Genomic DNA, 23,414 nt, shown 5'->3' with positions numbered 1-23,414 from the left:
AATGAGTACCATCTTGCCTTTGTTTTGTTTGGGCTTTGCTTCCGCGCTTTGAGGCAGGGCTTTGCTGTGTTGATCTGGCTAGACTGGAACTTCCTATGTGGAGCTGCCTAGTCTTGAACTCAGATCTGCCCACCTCTGTCTCCCGAGTGCTGAGATTAAAGATGTACCACTATGCCCTCCTGAGACCCTGTGGGGTGGGGGAAAGGGAGGGAGGGAGAGAGATCTAGAGAAGAATGGGCGGTGAGATAATTGGTTACTCTTGTCAACTTGATTCTGATCAGTGGTTCTAATCAGTCTGAATTTTGGGAGGGAAGTGGTGAGTGTGTGAGCCTCACAGGAATAGCACCCTCAGAGGGTGCACCTGGGCCTGGCCCCGCCCTGTGATACCCTCCCTCTGCTTCCTGGCCACTAGGAATACGCAACCGTTTCCACCTGCTCCTGCCACGTGGCACTCTACCTCATCAATGAAATGATTCACCTAACCTTTAAACCTCTGAAATCCTTTAAAGTATTTTTATCAGCCAGGTATAGTGGTGCATGACTTTAATCCCAGCACTCAGGGAGGTGGAGGCAGGGGGATGGATGTGAGTTCCAGTCTGGCCTACAAAATGACTACGCAGAGAAAATGTCTTGAAAAACAAAGGATTTTTGCCGAGGGGCATGGTGCTGCTGCATGTGGACCCGTGGCACCAACACTGTTGTTTTTTATGTGTTTTGTGTTTTTCCTGTCTGGGGCGATGTGGGCCACCTGCAGGGAGTGTCCGAAGAGGCCAGTGGAGGACCTGGAGTTGCGGGTTGTGAACCCATCATGTAGATGCTGGAAAAGGAACCAGGCTCCTCTGCAGGAGCAGTAAGTGCTCTTAGCTGTTCCTCCAGCCCCAAAGAACTTTTTTTTTCTAAGACAGGGTTTCTCTGTGTAGCCCTGGCCTCAAACTCGCAGAGATCCGCCTGTCTCAGCCCCGAGTGCTGAGAATTACAGACAGTGATGATTAACCTTGTTTGTCAGCTAGTACAGAGTGAACTTGAGAGATTAGCATACACAAGACCCTGTCTCAAAAAGAAAAAAGGAGAGAAAAATTCAAAGCTGGGGGCTGGAGAGACAGCTCAGAGGTCAAGAGCACTGTCTGTTCTTCCAGAGGTCCTGAGTTCAGTTCCACATGGTGGCTCACAACCATCTATAGTGAAATCTGGTGCTCTCTGCCACAGGCACACAGGCAGGCAGAACACTATAAATAACAATAAACAAGTTAAAGCTGTGTTCAGCTCTGGCCCCACAGCCCGTCCTTCTAGCCTCCCTGAAGAGCGGTGAGGGCAATAACAGAATTCTGTTTCTGGTGCCCTATGCTTCTGTGTCTGCCTTGCCTTTCTACGTAAACGGTCCTTCCAGAGATGTTGCCGGGTTTGAGGATAAAGATACTCAGAGGGTCCCTGAAGTACACTTTCTGAGGAAAGCTTTGCCTCACTTTTATTTTGCTCTATTTCACTGGGACAGCAGCTCACACAGCTCTGCCTTCCTCTCTCTGAGTGCTGGGATCAGTCATGGGCTACCACACTGGACTTGCCTCTAACCTTGTACTCCTCAAATGTTAAGGGATGTGGGAGTAACCTGAGATTTTGTTTTTTTTTTTTTAATTTTTAATAAATTTGCTGGTGGAACTGAAGTGGCTCAACAGTTAAGAGCATTTGGGGCTCTTCTAGAGGACCAGCATTCTGTTCCAGAATTTACATCAGGAAGCTCACAGCCTCCTGGAACTCTACTCCAAAGGATTCAACGCGTAAAATAAAATTAAATGAATCTTTAAAAACTTTGCTGGGCATGATAGCACATGCCCTTAATTCTAACACTCAAGAGGCAGAGGCAGGGGGATTGCTGTGACTTTGAGGTCAGCTTCATGTGCATATCCACTTTCAGAACATCCAGAAAGACATAGATCATTTCTCAAAAAAAAAAAGAAAAAAGACAACATTTATTTTATTGTTCTCTCTCTCTCTGTCTCTTTCTCTCTCTCTCTCTCTCTGTGTGTGTGTGGGGGGGGGGGGCTGATTGCATGCAGAAGATGGAGTAGGATCCCTGAAAGTTGCAGCCTTGGTATTGGTTCTGGGGGTCAAAACAGTCCCCTGCAAGAGTAGTAAGAACTCTTAACCACTTCACTGAGCTATTTCTCAGCCCCTGAATAAAAAAAAAAAAAAAAAAAGAAAAGAAAAATTGCAAGCAGCAGTGGCGCAGGCCTGTAATGCCAGCTACTCCAGGAGGCAGAGGCGGGCAGATCGCTATGAGTTTGAGACCGGCCTGGTCTACAAAGGGAGTTCCAGGACAGGCAAGGCTATGCAGAGAAACCCTGTCAAAAAATAATAAAAAAACTGTTTTTGAAGATTCTAGGCTCTCAAAATCATAGTTGCAGAGAGTCCTCAGATATAACTCTGCTACCAACGGTGACGTGTAGCCCAGGCCGACCGACCTTGAACTCTGAAGAGCAGTGTTAGAAGCGTGCAGCTTTAAGCGACCAAGCTCTAACGTTCTCCTGTTAGCCTGGCTAACTCGATGAATCAAGTCTCTGTAGTCTGCGAAGTCACTTAACGAGCACCTGGCTAGGAGAGCTCCCCAAGATACTGCTGCCTGCAGCATCCAGCGCCTCCGGGTGAAGGCGGCCCTCACGCCCGTCCGTCACGCTCGGGTTGTTATCTGCTGGGCGTCTGGTTCAGCCTTTACTGTGTCCTCGTTCGAGCACGGCCCTCGTCTTCCACGCTGCTAACTGCACATTTTTTAAAACGGTTTTTACAATTTGCGGGTTCTAGGGAGGCCGAAGTCCAGGCCTAGCGCGCTGCCCCACTAGAGGGCGCGTCTGCCCGGGCAGTGCAGCGCCCACAGCCCCGGGGCAGCCACCCCGGCTAGGTCACCGCCGCGCCTCCTGCGACCCGAGCGGGAAGCCCCGGGCAGGCCAAGCCGCGGCCGGGCCCTTCTCAGCGGCCCCACGGTTTGGGGGCATCGCCGGGGCCCGAGCTCGCCCTCCGGAGCCGGGCGCCCGGGCCGGTAACCAGGCGCACATGGCCCGCCCGGCCCTGTTTGTCCTGGCGTCGCGCCGCCGCTATTTGAGGCGGTTTTTATCTACAGAAACCAGCAAAACCCCAAGCCGAGTCTGCAAGATGAAAGGGGCCGAGGGGCCTGGGAGGGGAGGACCGCGAGGCCGCGGCGGGCGGGCGCTGGCACCGGCCCGGCGGAGCCTGCGAGGCGACAGCCGCCCCTGGGGGGTCCCGCGCGCCCCGAGACCCGGGGCCGCCCCCGCCTCCGCCTGCGGTGTGCGCCCCGGCGCCCCCGGTCTCCGCCGACTGCCCCGGCCGCGCCACAATCCTCGCCTCTCCGCTCTCCTCCCAGCGCCGCTCCCTGCCGAGGGCCGGGCACCTCGCACCTGGGCACGGGGCGGCCCCGCGCCTCCGCGCCCGCGGCGAGGTGGGCCGGGCCGGGCGCCCTCCGCGCCGCCTCAGCCCGGCGGGGGAGCCTGGGGGCGGCGGCCGCACAAAGCCCTATTGTGGCCGGGGCCGGCCGCCACAGAGTGTCTTTTGTTCTTCCACTGACTCCGAGGCAGGCACGGCTGATTGCAGGCCCCGGGCAGGGGGTGGGTGCGTGCCAGGCGGGTCAGCCAGCCCGGAGGTCAGCCACGCCGCGCTCGTCCGCACGCGAACGCACGCCTCGGTGCGTGCAAGCGTCGCTGGCACCGACGAGAAAGAGCCCGCAGGAAGCGCTCGCCTTCCGACCCTGCCCATAGCCCTAGGCGCCTCAAAGTTCAGCTAGGTGTGACCCACCAAGTTGCCTTCCTTCTGGAACTTTCGGAGTGCAGCAGGTCCGGATTAAACACCTCCCGCAGGAAGCCCGTGGTTCGCTAAGGAAATGTCCCGTGGCCCAGCCATCTCCCTCCTCCACCCCCTTTCTCACCAGACACAAGGTCAAATCGAACTTTTATTTATTAAATTAAAAAAAAGAAAGACTCCACAAGGGGATGATCCTTTCAACGATGTTTCGCTCTTCCCACAATCCACTGCTTTACCCTCTATCTTGGGGCCTATAGAAGGAGCAGAGGACAGAAGAGGAAGATCCAAAAGTCTCAGGAAAGGCATTCAAAGGCACAAAGCGGCTTTAAAAGTCACTGGAAAGGAGCGGAAACTCCTAGATGGGGGCCTGTGGCTGTACCCCCAAATCAGTTTAGGAACCTCTGTCCTGCTATAAATCCTTTCTCATGGCTTCTAGGCACCAGGCCTTGCACATAGTAGGCGTTCAATAAATACTTGATTTATTTGAATTTGATCCCAGAGAAAGCCTTTCCCCACCTGCTTTTCAGGAGGGGCACCTCCAAACCAAAGTCCTCCTGTCAGGTGGGCTGTCCCCCAAAGAGCACATCTAAGCGGCAGCGGCAAGCGCTCCAGAACCCTGACAGCAGGGGCTAGCCTGATGAGGTCACAGGGTGCGAGAAGAGGGACGGTGGAGAGAGCTGGGGTACATTCCGGCCCCCCCTCCGCAGGACAGGACGTTTCACAGCTTCTGGCTGGGGCTGGAACTGCGCTGAGAAAGAGGCCGCCGTGACAGAAACCTTCGAACAAGGTCTCCACTATGGCTCTGTACAGAGATGCACTCGACTAGAACCTCCTTAGCCAAGAGTAAAGAATGGCCCCTTTCCCCCTCCAGCTCGCTCCACCTGACCCGTCACGATAACTTAGATAAATAGAATTATTATTATTATTAGTACTACTCTTTACTCCTGGTGCTCAGGGGTTAAGTAATCAAGACTGGGGCAGCCTCCCTGACCCTGGGGTCACCCCATCGTTGGGATCAGATCCCCACTGGTCTGCCCGTTCTTGGCACTCTGCTCGCAGCCGGGTTGCTAACACCAATCTCCCTAACTCCGGCTCCTGACGAAGAACCCACCAGGGGGCAATAAATTATCATCATCATTGTGTTTGTTAAAAAAAAAAAAAAAAAAGCTCAAGGGAATGGAAAGCGGGGGGGGGGGGGGGGGGAGGGGAGAGGAAGGTCGGGAAGATAGCCTGGGGGCTGCGGGGAAGTGGCAAATGAGGTTGGGGACAGAAGACTAGATGGCAGAGTTCATGAGGAGACAGTGATGGGAGCCCAAACGGAAGGGAAGGGAGGGGATCTGTGAACAGGGGCAGAGAGGAGGTTTAGGAGGCTGGCGCGCCCTGGCCTGCGAGGAGGCGGCGGGGACTGGTGACAGGGAGAGGAGACGGCGGGGAGGGGGCGGTGGCGGACAGAAGTACAGCATGCCTAGGGAGGACGGAGGCCAGCAGCGGTCCTCCGCACCGAGGGCCCGGCAGGCCCCGAGCTGCGGGCCGGCGCGCGCAGCTCAGATCTCCAGCAGGCTGCTCTGCTCCGGGCTGCCTCCGGGGGCTTTCTCGGGGGGCGCGGGCGAGGTGGAGGGCCGGGGCGGCTGGGGGTCTTCCTCGACGCTGCGGCCCTCCCCGAGCTCCTTGGGGCCGCTCGGGGGCGGCCCGGGCCCCGGCTCCCCGTGGGTGCGCTGGTGTTTGCTCAAGTGGTCGCTCCGCGTGAAGCGCTTGGAGCAGAGCAGGCAGGTGAACTTCTTCTCCCGGGTGTGCGTGCGCACGTGGCGCTCCAGCTCGTCCGAGCGGGTGAACCTCTTGCCGCAGAACAGCCAGTTGCAGACGAACGGCCGCTCGCCCGTGTGCCAGCGCAGGTGCGCCTTGAGGTGCGAGGCCTTGCCGTAGACCTTGCCGCAGCCCGGGATGTGGCAGCTGTGGATGGGCTTCTTCCGGAGCCCGGCCGCCGCCGCCCCCAGCCGCTCCAGCTCCTGGCAGTTGGGGCAGTCGCAGGTAGATCGGCCCGCCCCGCTGCCCGCATACCCGCCGCTGCCCCCCGCGCCTGCACCCCGAGGGGCTTTGCCTGCCCCGCTCCCCTCCAGCTGCCCGCTGTTGCCAACTGCCTTGGGCTTGTAGACATCTTGGGGTAGGACATGCTGGGGCCCCGGTTGTAAGAGGTGGGGCGCTGGGTAGGGAGCTGGATTAAGGGGGGCAAAGTCAGATGGGTAAGTAGGCAGCTGGGGGTTCAGTGGAGGCTGGGCAGGGCCTGTGGACAGTGTCCCTTGCAGCCCATCACCCTGGGCCTGCCCTCCACCTAGCCAGTTGCCCCCAGGGTGCACGTCCCACCAAGGAGTGGGTGTGTTGCCGGGACCTGGCGAGATGCCTGCGTGGATGCCTGCCTTGTACCAGGACCCATAGGGATGTGCCATATCCAGCGAGGTGTAGACACTAGGCAGGCAGTCGGAGGAGCTGTGCCCCTTGGGCACTAGTAGCCCAGGGTCTTGGGCACCGGTCGGCCCAGGGAAGGAGTGGGGAAAGGGTGGGTAGTCATTGGCATAGCCAGCGGTGGGGGCTGGAGGACTGCCTGCAGGTGAGAGGAGTCCATTGGTGCCTGAAAAGGGAGCTGGGTAGGCATCCCCCATGGTTTTGGCAGCCGAAAGGTCGGAGTACGGTGGCTTCTTCGTGCTTCCTTTTCCCAGCGTTGTTGAGTCCCGCAGAGGGCTGGAGCCACCAAATTTGCTGCAAGCTGCTGTCAGCATGGCCAGGGGACTGGAGCCATAGTGAGCTTCTTCCTGGGGAGAGAGGCGGAGTGAAGGGTGGAGCTGCGGGGCTGAGACCTCCAGACCAGGAGAGCAGAGTGCAGAGGTGAGGGTTAGAGGTTAAGAGGGGGAGAGTGGTGGGCCAGCGGGGCCAGGCAAGCCTGCTCCTCCAGTGCGGCTGACAGGAAGAAGGGCCGATGGTGGAGTGAATGGGGTGTACAGATGTCTCTGAAGAGCTGAGATTAGAGAAGCAGCTGGCTGAGGTGAGATTCAGGGCCTGGACCCCGAGGAAAGTACATTTGAAGCAGACAGAAGCCAAGCTCAAGCTATGGCCAGAGCCAAAAAAAAAAAAAAAAAGCCCTCCAAGAGGAGCCTGGCCTGGGCAACACTTAGGTGGAGCTCAGGTCATCCTCAGCTACACAGCAGATTCCAGGCCAGACAGGTGGCCTAGGCCCCATCGCGACATTAAACAGGCTGGGTGCAGTGGCTCGTGTTCTGGAGGCAGAGGCAGGAGGATCTCTGTGAGTTCAAGGCCAGCATGGTCTACATGGTAAGTTCCAGAACAGCCAGGGCTATGCAGACAGACTCTGCCTCAAACAAACAAAAAGCCTAGCTCCTCGGGAGGCTGGGGCAGGAGAGTCACTTGAGCCAGGAGTTGGGAGCCAGCCAGGATACCTCATTCTGTACCCTCTCCACAGAGACCACGGTGGGGCGCAGACTGAAGCAGCAGCCCTGGGCACACTATCTGACCCCTTTCCAGATTTTTCCGACTTCACCTCATTCCATTGCTGACCTCTGTTTCAGCTCCTGACTAAGGCACCTTGCCTCGTCTCCCTGAGGTCAAGCCCACATGTCCCTACTGAGGAATCTCTTGGCACGGACTTCTGGACCTGGGAAGCAGACAGGACAGCAGAGACACTGGGACATTGAGAGGGAGCAGGGCCTCAGCCAAGCCTGGACTGTGGCGAGGCAAGAATGTCTCTTAAGCAGGCACTGGGCGCCCCCTGTTTTGTGGTACTAGCTGGTATCCCTTTGGGCAGCAGAAGAGTACAAAGTCCTCAAGACTTCCTGAGACAGGGAGCCAGTTTCCCCTACAGCCTTAGCCACTGTGTCTGTGTCCCCAACACAGGGGGCACCTTACCATTGAAGTGCAGTGAACGAAGGAAGGCAGGGAAGTGGGCTTGTGGGGTGGGGGTCTTTTAGAACACCAGTGGTGGCTCATGCCTTTAGTCCCAGCACTGGGGAGGAGAGGCAGGCGGATCTCTATGACTTCAAGGCCAACCCGGTCTACAGAACAAGTTCTAAGACAGTCAGGGCTACACAGAGAAACCTTGTCTCAAAAAAAAAAAAAAAAACCTAAAACATAAGAAAAGAAAGAAGTATCTCCTTGATGCCTGCCAAGCTGCTGTGACCGATCTGACACCCTCAGGACCACCATTCCTCAGGAGCCCCTGGTCCCTCCTGACATCAGAGTCACTTGGGAAGAATCGCAGCATCCTTGGCTAGAATGTGCAAGGTCCTGGTTCAACCAAATCAGCTCACTAAAAGAAGAGAAATAAAGACATCCTCCAAAGGCTTGAGCCACAGGACCAGCGACACGTGTGGGTAAAGGCATTTGCCACCAAGCCCTGTGACCTAAATTCAACCCCACAACCCACACTGTGGAAGGCAGGAACAAAGCTGTCCTCTGCCTTCCTCACAGGCTATGACATGGCATTCATATAAATACACCCTTCACTCTCTGTCTCTTTCTCTCTCTCTCCTTCTCTGTGTGTGTGTGTGTGTGTGTGTGTGTGTGTGTGTATGTGTGTACCGAACATTTTTTTAAAGGCTAGCCATTGGGGGTGGAGGATGTCTTGGCAGTTAAGAGTGCTCACTGTTTTTCCAGAGAACTGGGGTTAGGTTCCCAGCATACACAGAGCAGCTCAGAATCATCTGTTACTCTAGTTCTGAGTGATCCAACTCCTTCCACAGGTACCCAGAACACACATACATATATTTAGCAAAATGCCCATACATAAGAAAAGAAAAGTGCTAGATGTGGTCCATGCCTTTAATCCCAGTGCTGGGGAGGCAGAGGCAGACAGACCTCTGAGTTCAAGGTCAGCCTGGTCTACAGAGTGAGTTCCAGGACAGCCAGGGCTATACAGAGAAACCCTGGAGAGATGGCTCAGAGGTTAAGAGCACTGGCTGCTCTTCCAGAGGTCTGAGTTCAATTCCCAGCAACTACATGGTGGCTCCCAACCATCTATAGTGATATCTGGCGCCCTCTTCAGGCACACACATGTACATGCAGATAGAGCACTCACACATAAACAAAATCTTTAAAGAAAAGGAAAGTCAGTTGTCTGATTGTCTGATGTCTCTAGTAAAACATACAAAGGAGACAGGAATTCTCAGACCAGCCTGCTGGCTCCTAATGTGTGTGTGATGTGGTGCCAAATCCCAGAGGTGGGGTGAGGCTGGGGTGTCAAGGTTTTAGTCACTACTCCTGTACTGCACCCCTGCCCAGCACTCCAACTCTGTGTGGGCTTCTGTCTCTCTCTGTCTGTCTCTATATGTCTCTCTGTCTCTCTCTTTTTGAGGTCCTCTCAATCCTGTGGACTCCCAGGCATGAGCCACCAAAACAAGTCCATACCCACTTGTCCAACAGTACCCTCCTAGGCTCTCCCAGCGCTGGTTTCACTGGAGCCTATAATGGAGGAGGAAGAGCTCAGGGGCTGGAGTCAAATGTCAAATCTTAGCCTGAAGGAGAGGTAGCAACATGGGAGTTCAAGGACACATGGTGCCCCAAAAACATGGCCCACAAAGGACACTGAGCCTGAGGAACTGCCATGCAAAGCTCCACAGAGGAGGAGGGCCCACAAAGGGAGAAGCTTGCATTAGGAGGCAAAGATGGACAGGCAAGTTAAAAGACAAAAGGGAGGGAGAGTGAGGAAAGCAGAATAAACAAAGAGGTGGTAAGAGGGCCTGGGCCAGGAAAGAAGGAAAACACAGGAAAAGACGGGAGGTGAAGGACGAGGGAGGAGGAAGGCGTTCACTTCCCACCCAAGAGAAGCCCACCATGGCGATGGGCTCCAGAAAACCCCCAGACCGGGCCACTCCTCCCTCCTTCTCCCCGTTAGCTGCCGCCCCCTCCCCCTCTGCCCAGCATGGCCCTGCTCGGCTCCGGTGGCTTCCCTGCGGTCGGTTTATTTTTAAAAACGCCGACGCGGTCCCCCGCCTGCCCGGCCCTCACACTGTGGCCACAAGGGCCTCAGCCAAGCCCTGGGACCCCACCCAGCTGTGGGGAAGCAGGGAGGGGTGAAAGAAGACAGCCAACCCTAGGCTAACATGAGACCCCGAGTTTGGGGAGCAAGGCCAACTGGGCCCCTGAAGGCCAGAAGAAAAGCAGAGTACTGGAGCCCTCCGAGAGCCAGCGCTGGAGGCTGAGTTCTAGCATCCTCAGTCTCCTCTTCTGGCTGCTTGCTCTCTGGGAGCTGAGGAAAGCTTCAGAGCTCTGAGCATGTGCCCCTATATCTGAGCTCACGCATCACCTTATAGAAACCAAGGTACCCACTCTCCGGTGTCCAGTTCCATGCCCCACCCCACCACCCTTTAAAATAAAAAGCTTAACCATTCTGGTGGCCCACGCCCTTGATCCCTTCACTCAGAGACAAGTGGATCTCTGTGAGTTTGTGAGTTCCAGGCCAGTCAGAGCTTCACAGTGAGACACTGTCTCAAAAACCAAAATTAGAAGGGCCTAGTGGTGCACACCTGCCTTTAATCCAGCACTCAGGAGGCAGAGGCAGGCAGATCTCTCTGAGTTTGAGGTCAGCCTGGTCTACAAAGTGAGTCTGGGACAGTCAAGGATACACAGAGAAACCCTGTTTTGAGAAAGCAAAACAAAACAAAAAAACTAAATTAGCCGAGTCAGGCAGTGGTGGCACAGGCCTTTAGTCCCAGTGTTCTGGAGGCAGAGGTAGTCAGATCTCTGAGTTTGAGGCCAGCCTGATCTATAGAGCAAGTTCCAGGACAGCCAGGGCTACACAGAGAAACCCTGTCTCAAAAAGGAAGGAAGGAGGAAGGAGGGAGGGAGAGAGGAAGGAAGGAAGGGAGGAAGGAAGGAAGGAAGGAAGGAAGGAAGGAAGGAAGGAAGAAAGTAGAGAGGGAGGAAGGAAGGAAGGAAGGAAGGAAGGAAGGAAGGAGGGAGGAAGAGAGAAAAGAAGGAAGGAAAAAGGAGGGAGGGAGGAAGGAAGGAAGGAAGGAAGGAAGGAAGGAAGGAAGGAAGGAAGAAAGGGAGGGAGGAAGGAAGGAAGGAAGGAAGGAAGGGAAATGAACTGAAGGCTTAGCATACTGAAATAATAGTCTGTAAAGAAAGGTCATGCCAGCAGCTGTCTCAGTTGGTTTTTGCTATGGTGTCAAGTGAGTCAAGGGGACCCCCTCTTTCCAAGCACCTCGAGGTGGAAATGCTTCCTACACACCTGCGGGCTGGGACAGACCCCACATCTGTTGAGCACCTGAGGTCCCTATTCCCAATTTCCAGCGTTCTTCCGAGTTTCTTCTGCACGCAGCTTTACAGTTCTTACAATTTTATTTTCTTTTTAATGCGTATCTTTTAGCATGCTAGGAACTGAAGGCTAAAGGTCTCTTCCATGCTGAGCAGCCACCCAGCACCAGGCTGTATCTGACTCTAGCTCAGTTCCCAGCTCCTTGCCCAGTGTCCTTTCCCGCTCATCTCCCCCCTGGTCCCCTCTCAGTTCAACCAAGTGTCTTATCCCCAGCAGCTGCTTTGCTCTCTGAATCCCTGGCTTCTCCCAATCCTGAAGAACCCACCTCTACTGTGTAGAGGGATTCCAAAGGCATTGGGAGGAGATAAGGAGCCCAGGACCCTAAAAATTAAGTAAAAGAAAAGGGGAGACTGCCTGATGTGGTGGCATGATTTTAATCCCAGCACTGGGGGTGGGGGAGGGGAGGCAGAGTCTGTGAGTTTGAGGACAGCCTGTTCTACATAGCAAGTTCTAAGACAGCCAGAGTTATGAAGAAATACCCTGTCTTAAAGTAAACAGACAGACAGACAGATATAGACAGATAGATGAAAAGAAACGGAGAGACTGGCGAGTCTGCTATTAGGGCATCTGCTCTTGGAGTAGGGGGCGCTTAAAGCCTAGCATCCAGGACACATTCTCTTGCCAAATGCCTCCCCAAGCCTGTGTCTTTCCAGAAAGTCCTGAACTGCCCCTCCCCCAGGCACTAGTGCCACGCTGGCAAGGCAGGCATGGTGTTCATACCCACTGACACTGTCCCTGCCCTGGTGGACCCAGAACCTCTGTCCTCCTGCTTCCTCAAAACCATTGCTTCAATGATGGCTCAAATCGAGTCTGTTGAATAAACATTAATGGTAATAATAAGCACCAAAGGTTCAGCAGCTTTCCAGGAAAGACTGCCCACTTGAACTCGATTCCCAGAGTCCGAGGTGGAATGAGAAAACAGATTAGCAAAAGTTGTCCTCTGACCCCCACTCGTGAGCAGCGGCAACTATGTGCTCATCGTCATACATGTACACAATAATGAAGTAAATTATGAATCTGCTGCGGAACGGACATGGGGACATGGGAGCAATGTGTGCACGGCGAGGCTCAGAGCAGGCCTCCAGCCTGGGCCTCCTGTCTGCTCCCAGACCCCGCTCACCCCACTAGCTTGAGTGCTATGAGCCCAGACCCAGTCTCAAGGCCATTATTTCATAGCCTTACACACGCCACCATTATTAAGATAATCCACTCTCTGTGCGTAAATGTACTCTTGTACACACACACACAGATGCACACACACACCTGTAGTCACAAACTCAGCAATGCAGGCACTCTAACACTTAACAGGCCAGTGGACACTTCAGTATCAAAGGCCTCCTGCTGTCACACACACACACACACACACACACACACCAGCCCTCCTACAGGTTGAGCTAGCCGGCTTTCTGATGAGTCAATCTACTCATCAAGCAGATTGATGAGCAAGACTCCTGGGACCTGAGTTGGGGCCCCCACCCAGAAAAGAGATTTTGTTGGTTTTATTTTGTTCTCCATACAGGGTCTCTCTCTGCAGCTCTCTGTTTAGACCAGGCTGGCCTCCAGCTCACCTGCTTCTGCCTCCCAAGCGTTGGGGTTAAAGCTACGTGCCACGACATCAGGCTGAGAGAGGGGCTTCTGAAGGCCCCAGGATCGGGACAATTTGAGCCTGCTGGAGGACACTGACATTCACGGAGGGTTACATCACCCCAGAGTCCTTCAGAGACTCCCTGAAAGCTGCCTAGAGGTTATCACACAGAAATAGCATCAAGAGGCCAGGAAGAACGCAGGCTCGTAGCTTCGAGCCCTCCCTATCCAACTTTGTATCTTGGGTCCCCCGAAACCCAGTTTCGGAAACAAACTGATTTCTCAAGATCCCAAACTCACATGGTGCCCTAGTTCCCCCCATCTTCACAGCCAGAGGCAAGGGTGCTGGGGTCCCAGCCTGGAGGGGAAGTGGCCCAGTGCTCCCTGGAGCCTCCCACTCCCAAAATAGAGCTTAGTTTGTCTTTGGCTGAAAGCTAAATATTTGTGAGCCGGGCAAGCGGCCTCAGACCCTGTCCCTCCTCCTTGCTTCCCTCTCAGGCCTGGGCTCAGTTCCCCTGGCCAGCCCCCACACGCAGGGCTGCCCTCCTCCTCTCCCACACAGCAGCTCACAGGGGGCCAGACCTGACCAGACCATGCTTAATGGAGGAGCCCCAGACATGGGACTCCCCTGACCCAAGGAACTCTAGCTGAAGGCTTCTCGGTGCCCGCTCAGGCACCCTCTGCTGCCAGCCTGCCCTCCCACCCTCCTTTCCCATCGCCTGTTTCTTTCCCCTCCTTTTTCCATCACTTTTTCACTCCCTTCAGTCAGTTGGCTTATCTGACCTTAGGGGTTCTGGCTTTCTTTGTACCTAATTCTCCCTCCTTCTTTGACTGCCCTCTGACCCCTGGCTCTGTTTCCCCTCCCTTGCTTCTGCCCTTGCTTGGTGCCCCCCCCCAACAGGACCCTGCTCCTCTTCCCGAGAAGGACCCTGGAGGTGACTAGCATTGCAGCTGCTGTCTGTGAGAGCTGAGGGGGTGGGATTAGGACCAGGAAGATTGTAGCTGCTTTCCCAGGAAGGCAGGGAACAGTTACCTCAAGCAGAGAGGAGGCCATCCTCAAGCTGGGGGCCGGGTCCCAAGGAGCCAGGCAGATGGAGAGAACGAAGGAGCCAGAGGGAGAGGGAGAAGGGAGAGGGAGGGAGAAGAGAGAATGGGAGAGAAGAGATCTAAAGTTAGAAGGGACTGGGGTGGGGGGCTGCTCCCTGTCTGTAGGGATCCACCCTCTAATTACAGCTTTCCCAGTGGAGAAGACTCCGGATCCAATGAACAGGGCGAGAGAGGGAGGCAGAGGGTCCAAATTTCCTGCTCCATTTGCTGAGCTCCCCAAAGAAGGGATCCGGGAGGGAGGGGGGGAAACAGGGTGCCCAGGGAGCGGGTGGGAAGCAGGAACCCTGGCAAGCTGTCAGAGCTTCCCTGGGGGGTGCTGTGGGCAAAGGGGAAGAGGCTTGGTAGACCCAGGTGTCCTAAGTACCCCAGAAAGCCAACTGGTAACTGTGGTCAGTCCCCCAGCGTACCTGTACCTGTCCCGTCCGCTCTCGGGAGGTCTGGATGGAGGGTGCTGGCCACGGCGGCCTGGGGGATCTGCTCAGGCCAGCTCGCTCCCGCTCGGAGCCAGTCCTCCACTCCCGCTGCTGCTCAGAGGCTCGGCTGCCGCCCGCCGCAGCTACCAGGCTGCTGCCGCGCTGCTGAGGGAAAGGAACAGGAGGGAAAAGGAACAAACCCCAAACCACTAATTAGAGATCTGGGGGGGGATGGGGGATCAGGGACGACACTCACACAGCGGCTGGAACACACTGACACACACACTCATGAGCAAACCCGGGGATGGGTGTGTGCACAGACACACTGCTTCCCACACGGGACTGCCACCGCGGTGAATGGACACAGGCGGGTCACACACAATGAGCGTGATGGCACAGTGGGCACCAACACCCCCACCTTCTGCCCCAGGGCAGAATCTTTTGTGTTCATTCAGCCACTGCGGGATGGGGATGGTGCCGTGGCTGTGTGCGTGTGTGCACGGGTGTGTGCGTGTGTTGTGTGGCGTGTGAGGGATGAACTGCTGAGCCTGCTGAGCATGCTTCTGCTGCCCAAACTTTCACTGTCAACGAGTTACATTCGAGAGCCAGCCTGGAGCGAGGGAGGCAGGGCGGGACGAACCTGCCCCAGCAGAGGAGACCTGGGCCCTCAGCGTGTAGGCAGGCCCTGCAGCCCGAGAAGATTAAGGGAGGCAGGAGGGTCAGCGCGGAAGGCCACTGGGTCAGCTCTTCCATGTGTACACTTGGCCTCTTGGGAGAGGCATGCCTCCATCGTTTCTTGCTCTACCAGTTACCATCCCTAGTGTCCTCTTGGCTACGGATTTTGGATTTTTTTTCGTGTGTGTTGGCGTCCTGTGCCTGCATGTATGTCTGTGTGGGGGTGTCAGATCCCCTGGAGTGGAGTTACAGACAGCTGTGAGCTGCCGTGTGGGTGCTGGGAACTGCAGCCAGGTCTCAGAAGAGCAGCCGGTGCTCTGAGCTGCTCAGCCATCCCTCCAGCCCTTAGCTAGGGGGTGAATCTCCATCCTTCAGTAGCTAGTTCCTCTCACAGCCCACCGTGCTTCCCGCCTGGGATCTCCCGGCTCCCTCCTCAACGGCCCTGCAGCACCTCCCTCTGCCTGGTGCAGAAAGACTATCTGGTAGTGCTTGATCAGGACTGCCAACTGCTCCACCAGGCCAAGCGAGAGAAAGGAAGAGTGTCAATCAGGACGGGGGAGGGAAAGCTGAAATATTTATTAACTGGTAACTGCCAGTCCACCTCACCCCTCTGGCTTCAGCCAGTCTGAGCTCTTCCCCAGGAGGGCTGAGGGTGTAGCTCAGTGGTAGAGCACGCTCAGGGATGAGGTATGAGCCCTGGGTTCAAGGAAAGTGTTGGAACCAGGTGGCTGTCAAACAAAGGAGTGAAGCAAAAGAAAAAACAGAAGGGCCAGAGGACCTGACAACGCTCAGAGCAAGGGAAACAGTCCGAGAGAAGCTGGAAAGGGATTGGAGAGCATCAGAAGAGAACAGGAGCCGGCCACGGTGGCAGCGCACGCCTTTGGTCCCAGCACTTGGTGGGGCAGAAGCAGGCAGATCTCTGTGAGTTTGAGGCCAGCTTGGTCTACATAGCAATTTCCAGGACAGCCAGGCATACATAGGAAGACCCTGTCTCAATAGACAGACAGACAGACAGATGAATGAACAGACAGAACAATAGGTAGATGGATGGATGGATGGATAGATAGATAGACAAGTAAATAAAATAAGAATAAAGGCCAGGTGTGGTGGCACAAACCTTTAATCCCTGCATGTAGGAGGCAGAGCCAGGAGGGTCTCTGTGAGTTCTGGGCCAGTATGGTCTATAGAGATCAAGTTCCAGGACAGCCAGGGCTACACAGAGAAACTCTGTCAAGAAAGAAAGAGAGAAAGAAAGAGAGAAAGAAAGAAAGAAAGAAAGAGAAAGAAAGAAGAGAGAGAGAGAGAGAGAGAGAGAGAGAGAGAGAGAAAGACATCCCTGGCAATGAAAAAGACAGCAGGGGCTGGGGAGATGGCTCATCAGTTAAGAGCACTGACTATTTTCCAAAGGACCCGGGTTCAATTCCCAGTACTCACATGGCAGCTCACAACTGTCTGTAACTTCAAAATCTGATACTCTCACACTGACACACATGCAAACTAAACACCAATGCATATAAAATAAAAACAATTTATAAAAAAAGACAAACAAAACCCAGAGAGATCTGAAAAGAAAAAGCAGCAACAACGAAAGCCACCTTAAAAGGAAAAGAAACAAACACAGAGGAACAAAGATAGGAAGGATGGCTTCAGGAGGACAAGGGAAGCAGCCAGAGGAAGAGCCAGGTCCGGAGGAGTTTGGAAGGTAGAGCTGCCAGCAGGTGGGGGGCGGGGCAGGAGTATAAATAGGGCATAATTGTGTCCGATGATTACATGGGCCACCCCACCCGTCTGCCCAGAAGGAAGTGCCCGTGGTGGGACATTCCTATGACCTAGGAGCCTCCTCCTGGGGTGGGGAGGGGGATGGGCAGGAGTCTGAGGCCTAAATGCCTGTTGCCGGCTAGAGCTTTAACTGGGAAGCTGGGAAGAAGAAAGGGCAGCCGGCCGGAAGTCACCGCAGTGCTAGAGGAACAGAGGAGAGATCAATCGGGAAACTGAGGCACGAGGGAACAGAGAGAGGCAGTTGGGACTCGGGCGTGCTTGGACATGAAAAAGAATGAAAGGGCAAGGGATGGGAAAAGGTGAAAAGAGAGAGTCCGGAGGGTGGACATCAGGCAAGGGTCCACCTTTCCTCTTGTTAGGAAAAGAACAGGAGGAGTGGGCCCAGGCAGACAGGAGAACCAGAAGCCCTGATGTAGGAGCCCAGACGGGCAGCCTGGGCACACGTCAGCCAGGCAAGGGGCTGCTTGAAGGAGGGCTGCCACCTCCACTGCCCTCACCCCGCTTTCTGACTGCCCGCCTGTGGGAAGCCAGCTGCGGACCTGGTATTCCCGGGTCCTGCTCCCCACCGCCTCTCCAGTGCCCTCGGGGGCGGGGGCAGCGACTGGAGTCCCTCACCAGGGACCTGCCTCCACCCTCACAGGCATCGCTCAGCCCAGCCTCCCCGGGGGTGGGGCAGCCCGGCAGAGGCGCCATGTGGCAGCGCGGGTAGCGGCTGCGGCTCTGGCCCTTCCAGTATAAACCCCCTAGGCATCTGGTTTCTATCCACCCCCCACCACCACCCTGGGGGCCCCTCAGCCTCCGCCCATGGCCACCCAGACGCTGAGCTCGGAGATGGACGTCCCTTGACGGGTGGATGGTGCCTTTCTGATCTCCCAGTGCCAGCTGAACCGCAGGACCGCGGGGACCACTCCCTTCCCTCCCGCCCTCCCTGGAGAGACTCAGGGTGGGCTTCCCCAGACCGGAGGGGTTGAGACTGGAACTTGCCTTCAGCTCTCCCTAATGAGTTGGATCTCGAAAAGGTGGAGGGAGAGTGAAACTCGGGAGAGTGGGAGGCTTTCCACCCTGTTCCTTGAGGGGAGCCACTTCCTTCTGCAGCCTCTGCCTGTGCCCACCTGTTCAGGTGGGCTCCCTCTCTCTCCCTCTCGCTCTCCCACCCCCCACCCCTGCCATGGGTGCTCCTGGGCTCTTCCCTTGGAATTGTTATGGATTAGGCTGTTTAGAGAGACTCACCAGAGAAGAGCAAAGAGAACCCTTGAAATTGCAGGTAACCCCACAGGCCTGAGGAATAACACGCCGTCAGGCACACAGACGGGCACACTTCCCGGAGAACACAGAACCCACTCGCGGTATGTAATGTGCGGGCGTCCACACTAGCACACACCGACGCGTGGGTGTGCCCATGTGCAGTGCTCACGCTAAGCCCCATTCCCATTCATACCAGCGTGAAAGTGCGCGGCTGTACACACATGCACACAGACTCAGGGACCTTGACTCGGCTCTGGGATCCGCTCGGACTCATGCCGACGATCCCCAAGCTTGGCAGGTGCGGGCAGCAGAATCAGGCACTTAAAGTTACCTTCAGCCACATAGCAGTTCAAGGCTAGCCTGAGCCTTGACAGGACTCTCAAAGGGCAAACAGGCAGATGTGGGCTTAGGTGTGATACGGCCGGCCTCCACACATCGCTCCTCCTGCTTCCTACTAGGGTAGGAGCCACCTTTGACCCATTACTACCCACACCCACAGAGTCCAGAGACCCAGATGGCCTTAGCAGACTCCTGGGCCCTGGGGAACCCCAGGCGTCCCTCCCCCCACCCAACTGCCCCCCTGCTCCGTGGCCCTGCTGACTCATCTCTCCCTCGGTGGAGCTCCCCAACCACAGGGGCCTGGAAGAGAAGCCTGGAAAGTTGCGCTCATGTCCCGGGCCCCTACTGTGGCCACTGCCCGCCCCCAAGCACCCAGGCCCAGCCCTGCTCTGCAGTGGTGATTCCAGTGACAATCTAGAGGGGATGGGAACGAAGAAGACACCACAGATAGGAGAACAGAAGAACAAAGGAGCCAGACTGTGTCTGCGTGTAAGACTCAGTTCCTAGGAGGTGGTAGATTGTGAGTTCAACGCCAGCCAGGATGGCATTGTGAAAACACATCTCAAAATCAAAAGATGCCAGGTATGCATGTAATCACAGCGCTCAGGAAGCCGAGGCAGGAGGACTGTTGCAAGTTCCAGGCCACCCTAGGCTCCACGATGAGTGCTGGTCCAATATGAGTTAGTGTGGCAATTGTCTGGAAAAACAAAACAGAGCTAACCCAGAGACTTGAGTGGGGAAGGCCTCGAGCTGCCAGGCCTCACAGCCTGAGTGTGGGTCGCACGGTAGGAGGAAAGTTGCTCAAGGCCTCCGAGTGTGCGCTGTGGCAAATGACCCTTCCTCCCTCATAAAGGAAGGAAGAACTTCCAAACAGAGCAGAACAGAGGAGACAGAGGTGAGGATGCAGACGGTAGGCACGTGGCAGGGACACAGACAAGCATTCCCAAGAACTCTGTGGAATGACAGGACTAGAGAAACATTTCTGCGTCAAGGCACGAGGTCACCCGTGGGCTCAGGACCTGGATACATCCTAACACGCCAGCCCAGCATTTTGATTTAAGGCTGAGGAGTCTGGAGCTCAGAGAGGACAGGAGGGAGAAGGCTGACCGACTCCATCCGAGGCAGCTTGGAAAAGGAGTCTCCACCCAACCAGCACCTAGATACACACAGGTTTTTCTGTCTCCAGCGGCCACAGGGCTCTCGTCTTGGTTCCCTTCTCTGAACCTCAGTTTCCTCAGTTGACATTTGAGCCCTGAAATGAAAGAGCAGTTTCAGGGGTGAGAGATCAGAATCAGAAAGAAATACTGTTAGAAGAGAGAGCTGGAACAAACAGAACGGGAACACGGGAGCCTGCTTTGGGTATCTACAGTCAGCACTGAACTGAGACCCTGTCAGCCTCTGGGAAATGCCCTGTGTTAAAATGAGCCCAGCAGTGCTCCGTTCAGCAGCACATATAATAAAAATGGAACAGCGCAGAAAGTCAACACGACGCCCGTGCAAGGATGGTGCACAAATTCATGAAACGTTTCCTATTTTTCTTTTTAGAGAAAAAGTATACCCTGGAATCTGTTACATGGAATATATTAGAACTTTGAGGACTGGAGAGGCGCCTCAGTGGTTAAGAGCGGGCTCTGCCTCCCAGGGGCTGAGTTCAGGTCTTCCTATCCAAAATCGGGTGGCTCACAACCACTTCCCACTTCAGCTCCAGGTCTGATGTCACTGAGGCCTGCAGAACCTGCCCTCGTGCATGTGTGCGCGCACACGCGCACACACACACACACACACACACACTAAAATGAAATCTTTCTTTTGAGAGGGCTGGCGAGATGGCTCCGTGACCTAAAGCAGTCCCTTGCTGATCGCCAGGACCCACGTGTAGGAGAAAGAGGTTCCTGCAAGGTGTCCATGTGCTGTCACATCCTTGGCCCATGCACATACAAACAAACAGTAAACACACACACACATTTTTGTTTTGGTTTGGATTTTGAAGCAGGGTCTCTCTGCTTAGCCCTGGCTGTCCTGGGCTCACTCTGCAGACCAGGCTGGCCTTGAACTCACAGAGATCCACCTGCCTCTGCCTCCTGAGTGCTGGGATTAAAGAAGTGTGCCTCCATGCCCAGCTAAGAAATGACACTTTCACAACCAAGCAGTGGTGGTGCACGCCTTTGATCCCAGTACTTGGGAAGCAGAGGCAGGAGGATCTCTGAGTTTGAGGCCAGCCTGGTCTATAGAGTGAGTTCCAGGACAGCCAGAGCAACACAGAGAGACCCTGTCTAAAAAACAAAAACAAAACAAAAAAAAGACTAAATTTCAAAACAAAGTAAATTCATCAACCAGGCTCTCTGGAGGCTGAGGCAGAGATATTTAAGATAGACTACACAGCGAGTTTCACACTAGCCTGCAGTCTCATGCTTGAGCTCCTGAGCCTCCTGCCCCACCTTCTGGTGCTGGGATCACAGAAGCGTGCAGCCATGTCCAGCTCTGGGATATCAGGGATTACACCCAGACTTCATGGGTGCCAGGCAAGCATCCCACCAGTTAGGCCACGTCCTCTCTCCCTCTCTCCCTCTCCCTCTCTCTCTCTCTCTCTCTCTCTCTCTCTCTCTCTCTCTCTCTCTCGGCATGCCAGGGAAATAAACCCAGGATCTCCTGCATGCTGAATAAGCACAGCCCTGCTCTAATTGTTGGGATCACAGATGTATGAGCTGTGGGCCGAGTCTACGCAGCATTGACTCATTCAGCAAACGTTGGAAGAGCACCTGCTTTCTTCGGAGCGCACAGGGCCAGGCACAAGATCTCAACCATAAGCATAACTGAGCAGGCTCTCTGCCTCACAGACTAACCAGCAACTAGTGAAAGAGAAGTCGTCTTAATTAGCGTGAGTACTGGATGTTATAGGAGACAGGGTTAATCTAAGTCAGTTCAGGAAGAAACATTACTGTAGAAAGAAAACAAAAAAGCTGGATGTGGCCCTGGTGCCTGTAATCCTGGTGCTTAGGAGGCCGAAGTAGGAGGAGTCTAAAGCTAGCCTGAGCTATGTAGTAAGGAAAGAAGGAAGGAAACAGAAGGAGATGGGGGCGGGAGGGGAGGACGGAGGAAGGCTCAGTAAGGCTAAGAACTGGTCTGGCTGGGCCTGGTGGCACACACTGACAATCCCAGCACTCGAGATGGAAGGCAGAAGCAAAAGGATTGCTGTGAATTGCAGGCCAGGCAGGCTACATCCTGACATTTTCTCCCCAAACTAACAAACAAACAGAAATGTTGCAACTGTGCAGTGTCCCAGGGTAGAATCCACACCTTTGCGATGCTGATGGTGACTATGGCTGCGGCCCAGCGTGGAGGCTGAGCCAGGCCTGGATTCCCAGCTGCCCCCAAGGCTGAGGCAGAAGGATTACCCTGGCTTCAGAGTGAGACCAAGGCCAGCACTTTAGTGAAACCCTGCCACACACACAGTGGGGGTGGGGATCGAGGGACTGTAGATAGTGGTGGAGTGTTTCACAAACACAAATCCTGCCAGTTCTACCGTAGGACACAGAAAGGCCCGGCGGGTGGCTGGGGTGGGGAATGTCTCCTCAGCCATGCAAGGCAGCTGGACTTGACCCCAAGGGTGACCTTTACAAATGTCCGTGTATTGGAAAGCTGGTGTGGCTCGGAGGTGAGAATGAAGCGGGGTCTGAAAGCAGGCAGCTGGTGTCAGTCAGCTATCCAGCATGGCGCAGGCTTGGGCCAGCTGTCTAACCTGTGATGAGATTCCTCTTGTGTAGAAAGGGCACAAACGAGGCCCAGTGAACTCCCAGGCTTGTGACAAAGATTAGAATCATTCTCCATAGCCAGGAACGGTGGCCCACTCCTGTGATCCCAGCACTTGGGAGACAGAGGCAGGCGGTTCCCTGTGAGTTCGAAGCCAGCCTGGTCTACAAAGCAAGTCCAGGACAGCCAAGGCTACACAGAGAAACACTGTCTCAAAAAACAAAACAAAACAAAAATTTAAATAATAAAAGGAAAGGAATAATGTGCAGCAGCCACCAAGCCAGAGGACCGAGTTCTACCCCTGTGACCCACATGGTAGAAGGATAATCCTGAAAGTTATCTACTGTGTTGCCCTGGCTGTCCTGAACTCACTCTGTAGATCAGGCTGGCCTCGAACTCGCAGACATCCGCCTGCCTCTGCCTCCTGAGCGCTGCAATCAAAGGCGTGCACCACTACCGCCTGGCTAAGTAATTTTTTAAAACCTACAAAAAAAAAAAAAAAATAGAACTTCGTGCTGACAGCCAGGTGGTGGTAGCAGCTGTAGCGGCAGCACACCCACGCCTTTAATCCCAGCATTAGGGAGGCAGAGGCAAGGGGATCTCTGAGTTCGAGACCAGCCTGGAGAGCCAGGGCTGCGCAGAGAAACCCCGCCTAGAAAGAAGAGGCGGAGGAGACGCGAGCTGAGCCGCCCACCACCCACCTACCTGGTGCTAGGGATCAATCGTGGTCTTACGGAACCACACCTGCCACCAGACCACACCTGCGGCCCTTGTGACGGTAACTACTTGCTTGGTAGACTGACACTGCCGGGCAGCGCCGCGGAGGCTGGAGGGGGCGTACAGGGACGGTGTGGCACGGGCGCAGGGGAGGGACGGGGCGGGGAGGTCTGGGCCGGGGCAGCCCTGGCCTGCCTCAGTGTCCCCGGCGGCGGGGGGCGGGGCGCGGGCGGGGCACGCCGGGCCGGGCGCCCGGGCAGGAGGCAGCTGCATATCTGCGGTCCCGACCACAATTGCTGGGAGTCGCGTCCCGGAGACTGGCGGCGCTGACTCTGCCCGCTGCGGCCGCCGCGCCGATTAGAGCCCGGGAGGGAGCGCCAAGCCGGGAGGGCGGGGGCGGGGCGCGGTGCCCCCGGCCTGCGCGCCGGCCAGCGCCCCAGATGCCGGCCGGGCCCGCCTCGGCCGCCCTCTAAGCCCGCGACGCGAGGGCAGCCCGGCTCCCCGCGCCGAGGGGCCGGCATCCTGCTGACCCGGCCGGCGCCCGCCTCTCCGCTTCCCCGGCGCCCGCGGGAGGGCCGGACCCCACGACCGCTCTCCGGCGAGCCCAGAGCACCCCCTGCTGGCTGGCTCGCCGCCCCGCCCCTCCCCCCGGCGGCGGTGGTCGCGAGGAGCTG

At 55.7% G+C, this 23,414-nt stretch overlaps 1 protein-coding gene and 1 non-coding gene across 4 annotated transcripts in view; one reads left to right on the top strand and one right to left on the bottom strand.

The window, feature by feature from the left end:
* Positions 1-3,942: 3,942 nt before the first annotated feature.
* Sp7 (Sp7 transcription factor) overlaps positions 3,943-23,414 on the bottom strand; it is a 41,591-nt gene continuing 22,119 nt past the window's right edge. The window contains exons 1-3 of one of the 3 annotated variants that reach the window (XM_021643561.2): positions 14,230-14,368; positions 13,749-13,776; positions 3,943-6,614 (exon numbers count right to left, since the gene is read on the bottom strand). In XM_021643561.2, the coding sequence (XP_021499236.1) occupies positions 5,352-6,614; positions 13,749-13,769 (1,284 nt within the window). In that variant the 5' untranslated portion in view covers positions 13,770-13,776; positions 14,230-14,368 and the 3' untranslated portion in view covers positions 3,943-5,351. Of the gene's footprint in view, positions 6,615-13,748; positions 13,874-14,229; positions 14,401-23,414 lie in introns of those variants that run through there. The other 2 variants (XM_060388535.1, XM_021643560.2) reach the window with 2 other exon arrangements.
* Positions 19,706-19,810, top strand: LOC132656084 (U6 spliceosomal RNA). Its single transcript, XR_009594027.1, has one exon. It is a non-coding gene; the product is annotated as a U6 spliceosomal RNA (small nuclear RNA).

This window comes from Meriones unguiculatus, chromosome 8 (assembly GCF_030254825.1).
Source record: "Meriones unguiculatus strain TT.TT164.6M chromosome 8, Bangor_MerUng_6.1, whole genome shotgun sequence".
NCBI classification, from domain to species: Eukaryota; Metazoa; Chordata; class Mammalia; order Rodentia; family Muridae; genus Meriones; species Meriones unguiculatus.
The sequence above is the reverse complement of the archived record's forward strand: the minus strand, read 5'-3'. Positions and strand labels throughout refer to the sequence as shown.